An 11,480-nucleotide genomic window follows, 5' to 3' on the forward strand; every position below is an offset into this window, starting at 1 on the left:
TTAAAAACTGATTGTTTATTAACAGAGAGGCAATAAGTTACAAACTGGAGCAAAAAGATCTGGGGAAGGACAGGGGTAGTCTGTGATGGATCAGTGCAGTTTGGTGCCACCGTTTTGTAGGTCCAGTTTTCAGTGTGGCCTTTGGGAAGTGCCATTGCAGAGTGGAGGTAGGGGCTCACATGATGGAATCAGTCCGTACAAAAAGCAAGAACAAAAGAACTTTGAACTAGCTAAGTTAGAATCCTTCTCTCTGACACGCCAGTTGTCTATTGCAGATTATTATAATGATTATTATGATTGTTATTTCGTATGAAGAACTTTCGATCATGTAAGCATCAACCATAGTCTGAAATGGTACAGTCCAAACACAGCTTTATAAGCCTCAGTGTGAATTTGGCCATATATATTGATAAATGGAGATGCAAATGAGCAGCTGCTGCTGCTTCGCTTCTTCTGAATTTGTAGGTGTCTTATATGCAAATTCTGAACCTTGAGCCCACCTGACAGATTTGTGCACATGCAGAAATATCCAAGAAAACCTTGGGAGATGAAGAAGAGAAAATGGCTATTGGGACACATCTGATAATTTGACAAGGCATTTGTAGAAAAGCCTTTCTCAGCATGTAGTGATTTTCCCCAGGTCAACCTAGAACATTATTTACAGTCTTTCCATTAACATATGCCCAAAGGTAACAGGCACTTCTAGTTTCACCTGGGCCCATTTAAACGCGTTCATCTTTTAGATCTGGCCTGTAACATATGCATACACAGGTAGACATATGCGCTTGTGAACTCTGGCTTTCAAAATATGAATGGGCATTAGCTTCCTGTAAGAAACTGTTATTTTACACTATACAACTATAGACAAATAAGCATTCAATCAAACTAGATCTTCTAAACTCCTTCAAATAAAACCAAAAAGGTATCCTTTCCCCCCCCTACCAACAATATGTGATATCCTTTAGACTTTCTTTCTTTCTTTCTTTCTTTCTTTCTTTCTTTCTTTCTTTTTAAAAATCTATACTCTCTGGCACAACATGTAGTGGCTCTCCTGGTACATTTTCTTTCCTTTATGAAAAGTACCCAAACAATGTAATCCCATACATGTCTACTTAGAAGTAAATCCAATTTTTTAAAGGCCTTACTTCCAGGTCAGTGTTTACAGGATTTCCACCAAAGGAATATTTGCAGTACAATCCTACACATATCAACTCAAAAGCAAGTCCCATTGAATCCAATGTGGCTTACTGCCTGGTAGGTGGGTTTAGGATTGCAGCTTTAAATAACCATTCCTTAAGACATAAAAATGATTTTAAAAAGAATGACATGAACTTCAGATATATAAGAGATCAGAGGGAAATGATGTAGTAAATCAAGTGTAGATTTTCATCTTATTCACAGTTGAGGTTTTTTTTTTTTTTACAAAGAATAATGTAGAAGGTGCCTTTGAAAGTTGGTAAAATGGCAACAACAACTTTAAGTGCCTGGCCTTTAAGGGACAACAATCTGATTGGATATTTTTAGTGACAGATTCTCACTCTCAGGGGGGGAAAGTATGTTTGTGTGAGAGAGATTGAGAGTGAAAGAGATTGATTTAACACAATTTAGTCACAGCAGCAATATAATAACCTTGAATGAATGCTTCTGGAAACAATGAGGAACCTAAGCTCATTCCCTAAAATGAATGGACCTGGGGCTGGCACAATGGTCTGAGTTCTTTGGACATGTAAGAGACGTGGATCCAAGCAAAATGGAACAATAGCAAAACAGAAGCATGAATGACATCAAGGTGGCAGGATGATAATCAAAGAAATAAGATCAGAGTTAACCATCTAGCTGATAGGTTTGGCTGCAAGTGTACTAGCACATTCAAGTATCATGAATTAATTGTACATGTTGGATATGGGACAATTCTAGAGAAGCAACAGATGCATCAGCAAGAACTTCGGCCTTGGAAAAAAGGGTAATGTTAGTCTGTTGCAGCAAAAGCATATGGCAACTTCAAAATGAGTAACACATTTTGATTGTGACATGTTTTGTGTGGGCAGGTAATCCCTCCCCTACCTGGCCTGGTCTCCTTGGCAACGCTTCCCCCAGGTGGGATTGGGCAACTGAGGAGACCTCCAGGTATCCCACCTGAGGGAAGGCAAAGCCAAGCCTATGCTGATGGTGCCGCTCCAGATCTAGGGGCTGCACGCATCCACACAAAGGGCGCCCCCCATTTTAAGCGGGGAGCGGTCATTGTCATGCATCTGATGAAGCTGAATCTGGCTAGAAAAATCTTTTGCCACAATGTGTTTGTTAAAGGTGGGTATAGGCTTCAAGTTGATATATTGATATGAATGGGATTTAAGGTGTCATTTCTCTGTTAGCTGTGAGTTCTCCTCCCACACCATTGGCTGAGCTGCTGTGATGTCATAATTTCATAAATGACCAGTCAGTAAAACCATCAGAGCAGCTTCTGTGAAGGATATGAAAAGGCAGTTTGGTTGGGAGAGAAAACTTGGGGCAGGTCTGGGATTACAAGGAGTCCTGTGTTGCTGTTGGGAAGAGCAAAACAAAACAAAACAAAACAAAACGAGTTCTGTTAAAGGAGAAAGGTGGAATTTGAGAAGCTGAATGGGACAGGGGCCTAGGGTATGAAATCCCAGGCGAGGAGACATGGAAGGATATAGAAAGAGGACACAGTTGACTTAGAAGCTCTCTCACACTCTCTGTGTGTGCTCACGCACAATGCTCAGGACAGAAAAGAACAGAAAAAGCACCCTCATCTTAAGTAGGACTGAGGAAAACCACACACAGGGCTGAAATGTTAGTGGATAGGCAATGGCACTTTGGAATCTGGGGAATTTGTGACCAATGAGGTGTTGATGAAGGCCTGCATTTCATGTTTATTCCAACAAACTGGTGTGTTTTTTTTTTTGGGGGGGGGGTGCAAGTATTCAGCTTTGATGTAAATTAATTTCAGAATTGGGAACATGATACCCACATTAAAGTTCCCAGAAAAACATAAACCACCTTCAGCTATTATTATTTTTTGGAAATGTTCTTCAATGTTTATGCATTCAAGAACCCAACCAATTGTTTGGCCTTCTGTAATGCTTCTGATGGTAAGTAAGCCCATTTAGGGGCAACCTGGGAGTTCATAATGATGAATACTGCACAGAAAGGCAAGTCCAGACCACATATACTATTGTAGTTAAGATTGCTAGTGTACAGACTTTGGGACAGAGCAAGATGAAGAGAGAAAGAGCTAGGTCTAAAATTTGGGGACTGTTGAGGCAGAGAATCAATAAGTTACTATAGGTCAGTACCTTGCTTTCTATGCATAATGCTTAACTGTTAACCCATATTCTGTTAATTTTGTATAATGAAATTTCATTCACACATATCACTAGTGACATAGGAGCTGTTCAACCTTAGGAGCTTGCATACTAATGAGATTTGCACCTGACTACTGGCATCACATGCCAATGACCCCTTCCCATCCAATTTTTCTTTTCTGGGAGAAAGGCAGTCAAGTGATAGTTGTAAGGTGCCGTGAAACTCAAACTGGAGGCTCTTTGTCAGCTGGGTCCAGGGCCAACCCTGTGTCATCAGGGCAACTCTCATAATGACGTAGTTATTAGCTTGTTTTTGCTGTGTTGCAGATCTATAAAATGGCTAGAGGTGGTACTCATCAGCTCAAATGAACCAGGTGATCTAAGAAACTGACAGATGTTTAACTGGTTCTGTATAATGTTGCTCCAAGGGTGGTTCCTTAATCTGAACAACTCATGGTTGTGGGTGGCCACACAGAGTGTCCTGCCTTGTCTGCTCCACAACCTGATGACAACAGCATCTTAGATCATGTCACTGGCTTCATCTGGACTCACCGTTGCTGCATTTTACCTGTAATACTTCTGGTCTGTATTGTTTGCCTCTGACTGCTGGCACTGGCAGTGGCCCTGTCTGCAAATTTGCAGTATCCAGACACATATTGCTCCAATCTGGGATTTTACCATAGTGATGGAGTTTCCAACAGTGCTAGCAGAATTTGCAACTACAAGCTCGGTCTCTAAAGAATCTGAAATCTTCCTAACACAGCTTTCAGATAATGAAAGGATTGAAATATATATTCTCTCTCTCTCTCTCTCTCTCTCTCTCTCTCTCTCTCTCTCCTAAATAAATTCTAGAACCTTGCTCGCCTTTTGTGGTTACCATGTTTTTGCAAAAAAAATGCACGGAAGGTTGTAACCTGCTGCTTCCAATACAACCTGCCTGCAGATATAGGTCAAAAGATATTGTTACAACATACGGGCATGCTTTTGCTCAAGAGTTAAGCTCTGGCTTCTTAGACAATGAAACTTCATTCAGTTGAGGCACTGAAAAATCATCTCAGCATGAGTTACAACCAAGCTGACACTCACAGTTTGTTATGAGATCACTACTCATCGAGCAGGGTTTGCCAGCACAGCACCCATGGGCACTAGTGTGCCTGCCAGTATCTCCTATGGCAACTGTGAATGGTCACAACAATTATCCCTCAAAATCCACAATACGCAAGAGATGGGCTGCTCTTGTTGCTCAGTTCCTGTTTGCACTGGCTCAGCCTTCTCCTCCTTGAATACACCCCCTTAAATATCCCCCCATTTCATTGGATCTCCATCCTGACATCTGCTCTGAACAGAGAAGATGTGCAAATAACTTCTCCATTAGATTGGGTGTGGAGGCAGCTAATATAGTTGCCTTTCTTCACCACAGATGGGGTGGTTGATGGGAGGAAAACATGAACACACCGTTTTGTGGCCCTGCCTTTTTTGACTTCTGCTTGGGTTGCGGTAGCCATTATGTCATTACCCCCCTCCCCATTTTGAGACACGCTAAACCATTTGCAGCAGCCATTTTGTGACTGGCACCCATGGCACTTTATCAAAATGCCGCACGTGCCCACTGCTCCCCCCCCCCCAAATTGGCAACCCCTGCTGTAGATGAACTGTGTTCTATGTTCAGTCTCAGTATTCCTCAGAGAGTAATACACATCGACTTGGGGGCAAACCTTATGCAAAAGACAGCGTGGGGTTGTGTTTTGGGTGTGTGCATCTTAAACTACAAACACTGGAACTGGTCAGCCATGAATGGAAACAACATATTCAATATGAGTAATGTGAGCTGATTACTGGAAAGTAAGTATTATATCAGGTTCAGAATCCAATGCAGACGTAGGCACTCTCAGACAATATTAATTCAATGGTCTCAATTAACTGTGCTGGACTCTGCTTTGGATTGTAACCCAAATGGTTAAAGGAAAACATTACAGTTCATTTGAACAACATTCCTGAAGAGCTGGGGTAGGGGATAAGTGGAAAGGAGGGGAGAAAGAAACAAAACTGCGTTACGATTTCCCCCATTCAAAGCCCATGTTCAGAATGCACGTTAAAACTTCCATTCTAGAAAGTCACAGCAGAACAGCCGAAAACTACCAACAATGAAATTGGTTACAATATCTAATTCACTGTTACATAAAATGCATTTACGTTATAATAGCTAAGGAATGCATGTCATTTAAAGAGGCCTCCCATCGCAATCAGTGAAACTGAACATACGCAGTTTAATAGGTTTCAGAGCCATTTTGCTTGTCCTTCGAGTGCAACAGCGTTTTAATTTTTATTTTTGTCCGTTGAGAGCCCCTGGCTTAGCAAGGAAGTCACATCATTGATATTATTAATAAACTATATCATAAATGCGAATCAGAAGAAGTACTCCTTTTGACTTTCGTTGACTGTGTTTTGCATGCTGAGTTCACTTTTCAGGGCGGTCTCAGCACTGTCCTCCTTTTCTGATCCTTTCACCTCCTTTTTTTTATACACACTCTTTTTTTTATAAATCCGTACAGCTATGGCAGCAATGCAAAGCAGGATGAATATCACGACAGCTATCACACCTGGGGGAGAAAGGAAATAACAAAGTGAGAAGTCATGTTACATCAGTAATAAAAATAAGGACTTTTAATAATTTCTGCAGCCCTCCTTAGTGCATGAAGTGTTTTTATCCCCACTGCAAGCCTGTGAGGTCACTTAAGCTGAAGAAAGAACTTGCTCAAGGTCAACTAGTGACCTCAGAGGGGTCTGAACCAGGAATCTTCAGTTATGCCAGCTGTCCCACAACAAAAGATGACTAGGGATAATATTTTGCTGTTGAGAATCAACCCGTCATTCACAGCTAGATAGTGAAGGCGTTATTATAATAGACCTTACTATAAATTGATATGGCTTCCTGTTATTGGGAGCACCTGCACTCTGAGAACGGTCGCTTGTTCTTTTGCTGCGTTCATTAAACAGTTCTGTTAGTGGTAAGAGACTGCTTTCTCTTTGTACTGCTTATCTACGGTCAAGGGGGGAGGAAGCTGAGCCCCTGAAACCTGACAATGCTTCACCCATCCTGTCCTATTCATTGCTATGGAATTGGTGTTAGGTTTCTGTTATGCCATTGTGCAGTTCTTGGTGCAGGTAATGTTGACTAAGTGTAGCTTAATTCCTGCATTTCAGCTCCCAAAGAAGTCTGTCCTGGTTTGTCCTCACTTCAGATGAGCAGCAATGCCTATCTGTCCTTCCTTCCTTCCTTCCTTCCTTCCTTCCCGCCCGCCTGCCTGCCTCAAAAATCCTGCTAGCTTATGGAACCTGGAAGACTGTATGGGGAAGAAAAAGCTGGGAGACCTATACACAATTGATTTTTAGCCAGTCAACTGCACAAGCATAGAACACATGTTTCAGGAGTCTAATCCCATCTAAATGTCACAACTGATATCGTTTAAAATGAGAAATAAAGCAATATATGTTTACGGTTGCCCAATGATTGGCAGTTTAGCCATCATTATTTGGGACAATGCTTTAATATATGTTGTCGTCTTTCTGTAAGCCAGGGATGGAGAACCTGGAATCCAGACTTCCATCATCTAGATGGCCACAGGTACCCCATTCCTGTTCCAAACTATGTTTTTCTTCCATTTGAGCCGCCAGGCTGCTGGAATTGCATTCACGCCAACCAAAGCACCTTAAAAGGACAGTGGGAGATGACTTCCATATGAAACACAGGTATATTTCTAAGACCTCATTCATGCTTGTGTGCACTGTGCATCTGTTTTCTATATTTGATGACTAGCGGCACACTGTGTGAACTAATTTAAATATTAGAAGCTTCTTTTTGTTTCTCTAATCCTCTTAGTTTACTGTTACAAATATATTAATAAATTACTGTTCACACACCTCTTACTTTGGAAAACACTGTTTGGGGTTGACGTGAGGCAATACAGAAATCCTGCTTGTGATGTGATATTTGTGATGGCCAACTCATATCCTGCAAGTAACACTGACATCTTGAAATCAACAAGAGATGTAGAATCCAAACCAATTACCGATTATTTTGGCAAATAATTTGACAGAATATTTGGGTAATCCCTGCGTTAAGTCAGGACAACAGAAAAGCACTTTGATTACCCTTGAAACCAAATATGCATCTGCATACTAGGCTATAAATTTACTCTAATCAGGAACGACAACAGTTTAGGTATATTTATGCTCACTATACTATTGGCAACAGTTTAAAATTGATGTAGGTATGTGCAGTCCTAGCCTGCACAAAATGTTCCACAGAATGTCAAGAACATAATTTATAAGGTGTAACGTTCAAAAAGAAAGAACAATGAGAACATAATTATAAATGTTCCAGTCGGGGTTTTTCCCCACACCTTAATTACTATTATCAGTTCATTTAATATTTCAGGAGATGAAATGGCATTTAGGTTTTCCCCCCCCTTCAATGTTAGTAGTTCTAACATCTTCACAGCATAGGTGATGTAACTGGTGTGTACAGTTCATAGCGGCAAACGAAGCAGTTGGTTGGACTGAAATAACTGTGGGACAATGTGACACACCCTATTTTTGAAGGCAGGCTCTTATATTCTAGTTTACTGCAATAGGGATTGGTGATTGGTAGTGGGGAGCTAACCACAGGTAGGAGTAAAAAGAATTGTAGTGACAAAGCATCACAGTCCTCCAATCTACAAAGATTTGAGAAAAGTTAAAGGAAAGTTAAGCACCTGGATGAATTAGATGAATTAGATTGGCCAGGGCACCCTTTACACAATGAGTACCTGTAATGGTTCTAGGGGTTGCTCGTGCGTAAATTGGCGCCACACCTGGGTGGGTTGCCTGAGTGAACCCTTTCTGTCTGGACAGCCACTCGCCCGTGGCTGTCTCAATCGCTGGCAGAATCCGTCAGTGGGCGTTTCTTGAACTTCTTCTAGCATAAAAGTTCTTTGACGCCTAGTCTCCGCCTACTATCCCTGCATGGAAGCCTTCTGCGCAGGGAGGGTGTGGGCATCGGAGGACCCGTGCTCTCCCCGCTGGTCCCCAGCGAGGAGTCTTGGAGCCACCTCGCCGATTCCCCCATCTGCCCCCCTTCTCCACTGGTGCTACGCTGATTTCCTTCCCCAGAAGATGTGCTGCTTCTCTCCCTCCCGGGATGCTCTCTGGAATCCCTCTGGAGCCCTCCCTCTCCTTCTGGCTCCGATGGCAGTTCCCTGACAGTACCCCACAAGGATTTGTATTGAGAAATGTGCTATTTAACATGAAGAAATGATCTGCAGTCAGTTAGGCGGGCAAATCATTATTATTTGAAAACTCAATCAGTCTATGCAAAGTTCCAATAGACTCTCACCAAAATCGTTTAGACAAATTTGCCAAAATTGCAAGTAAGCTTTTAAAGCAAGTAAAGTATAACGTGATGCATATTGGGAATGAAGAATAAGAAGATAATGATATCCTAACACTTCAGGAAAGAGATGTTTGGTCATAGGCAGTTCAATGCAAATATCAGCTCAGTGTGTTGTGGTGTTAGGAAGGCAAAATCCATGTTGGGGTTGATTAGAAAAAGAATGGAAAACTAAACAGCCAGCATCATGCTACCTAGCATATATTAAAGACCAATAATATTATGTATAATTTTGGTTGCCCAGTCTCTAAAAGAAGATCAGAGAGTTGCAAAAGGTAGAGCAAGAAAGCGTGTTCTCCTTCAGGGAGAGCACGTGTTGTGGTGGGGTCTACTGAGCCACCCCTCTGTTACCAGGCAGGGTCTCTAAAGATGGCCTGGGGCAGTGATTGGTTCACTGGGTTGCTGGGGTAAAAGTTATGTTGCAATTTTGGTGGGAGTGGTAAAAAGTTTAAATACTCTGCACGCAGCCTTGTACTTTCTCTTTTGCTGTGTGCAATGGATCACCCGCCCACTCGCCCTAGAGTAAGGGGTTGTTGCGTTGACCTTGCTATGCCTGTCATGGGGGTCGTCTGCCTTTCAGCAGGGGCCTGGTAGGAATTTTTCCATCTGGCAAATTGGCTGGCTGGGTGGTTTTTGCCTACTGCGTAGCAAATCGTCACAACTTGTAAGGTTGTGGTTAGGCATTGGTTATAAATTGGTGGAGGGGGGGTTAGGATAGGCTGTGCCTGCCCCTCCATAGTTGCTGCGGAAAGGGAATTCCGTTAAAGAAATCCTGGGGCTTGCCATCTTTTCGTCCAATCCTTGGAATGGGACTAGGGCCGGCAAGCCTTCAGGGAGCAGGCGGGTGAGAGTTGAGGGTCTGTGACTCAGCTCCAATGCCTCCCTGACTTGCTTTCCCCCGCACTGTCTTTCGGTGGTGCCCGGAAGTCAGTTCTGTCCCCAGGCGGGGGGACAGATAGTCATAACCAATGCCTAAACAACCACTCACGGTTTGTATTTGAATAAAGTTGTGGCCAAAATCATGCCAAAAATCTTAAACAAAAATTACGTGTCTGTTGTGAGTTATTTGGGGGGTGGATTGGGGACCTCGACACGCAACAAATGAATAAATCTAACCAAACTGATCAAGGAGTTGGAAAAACCCCAAATGAGGGAGGAACTGTTGCCTTTATGTCTGGCTTGTGGACACTCCAAAACCGAACAAATTCTTGGCAGGAACACAGGAAAAGTAAGCCTTTCCCTATATTCCTGCAACCTTCTTTGTTCATATGTGAAAGTATTTCGAATTCAGCCATGTGAAACAGCAATGACTGGCCTAACATTTAAGCAGAAGACATGAGACTTTTATCATCTGGAGTTCAACTTGCTTTAAGGCAATGATTAATGTAGATAATAAGTCCTTAATGAGGTACCTAATGATTAGAGGATGCCATCATTTCAGCTGCAGCAGCTTTATAGGTGAGCGCATATTCTTGTTTTAGCAAAATATCCTTTTCACCTTTTCCAATCCTAAATGCTCAAGCTCTCAATGGGAACTGGTAGTTTTCCGTTCCACTAAATTCCTCAAGTCTGTCACTTATCGGTGGTTTCCAACGATCTTACCAAAAAACAAACAAACCCGCTATTCGTAAGTTAACCAGAGGTTATCTAAGATAACAGTTGGTTTCTATTCTTTCTTCTCTATCCTTTAAAAAAAACCCCACACAACTTAATGGAAATTGGATGGTTGAATTATATTGTAGAGAAACCATTTGTAGGGGGGAAGAATGCTTTTTCTTCACCCCTGTTCCCAGGGGAAAATAATGCCATCAGAAAACTCTGAGTCTCATAGAATAACTCCTTAAAAATAATCACTGAAGCTTACAGATTTATACTTGCTCGTACACTAGTCATAGAAACTGAAATCCTCTTGAGAACTCTGAGTCCCCAAACACATATTGTTCAGGCATTCTTGACTTTTCTTCCTTCTTTCTGCACAGATAAAAATAGTCCGTTTCCTAGAGGTTCCATAGAATGAAATTTGACCAGATTTTGTGACTTCCAGTCCTCTATCTCAGCTGCAGGGCCATGCTCATCTTTTAGCCTGTCCTAATATTTGCCACTTTATTAACCATCTAATTAAAGTGAATTATTTTCATTTTATTTGATTTGGCACGGTTAGATAATCTAACATCAAATAATTCTAGTTTCCTTTGGGTTTGTAAAACCCTTTGCAGACATTCAGTGAACTAATGGAGGGACGGCAATCATGATTGCACCTGGAGCCAGCTATGGCCCCCTTTCCTACTTTTGGAGTGGACCAGAGTGAAGCCTGCTCCAATGCAGTCCATTCCTTTTGCCCCACCCCCAAGCCACCGTGGATAGGTCAAATTTGAATTTTGGGTTTGGTGGGAACTGCAGCAAGCACTGCGGCAACCAAGGGGGCAGAGCAACGGCCAGCGGAGCAGCATGGCTTCAAGAGGACGGTGGGGCTGTGTGCCGGGCCGCAAACCTCACACACCGCCAGACCTGGTAAGCGGACATCCAGTGAACTAATGGAGGGAGGGCAATCATGATTGCATCCACAGCCTCAACTTCTGTGTTCACCAGGTGTTTGTGCAGATCCTATGCACTTACAGTTTGCAGATTTCAAGACCATGGGGATGAAACCCACACACACAGACACTCACACACACACACACACACACACACACACACAGAGAGAGAGAGAGAGAGAGAGAGAGAGAAGA

At 42.4% G+C, this 11,480-nt stretch overlaps 1 protein-coding gene across 4 annotated transcripts in view; it reads right to left on the reverse strand.

Moving 5' to 3' along the window:
* Window positions 1–5,380: 5,380 nt before the first annotated feature.
* The window catches only part of CNTNAP4 (contactin associated protein family member 4), a 277,455-nt gene continuing 271,355 nt past the window's right edge, over window positions 5,381–11,480 (reverse strand). For all 4 annotated transcript variants that reach the window (XM_083403660.1, XM_083403659.1, XM_083403662.1 and 1 more), the window contains one exon: window positions 5,381–5,923. In XM_083403660.1, the coding sequence (XP_083259786.1) occupies window positions 5,730–5,923 (194 nt within the window). In that variant the 3' untranslated portion in view covers window positions 5,381–5,729. The remainder of the gene's footprint in view (window positions 5,924–11,480) is intronic.

Source organism: Podarcis tiliguerta (assembly GCF_965153285.1).
Source record: "Podarcis tiliguerta genome assembly, chromosome: 11".
NCBI lineage: Eukaryota > Metazoa > Chordata > Lepidosauria > Squamata > Lacertidae > Podarcis > Podarcis tiliguerta.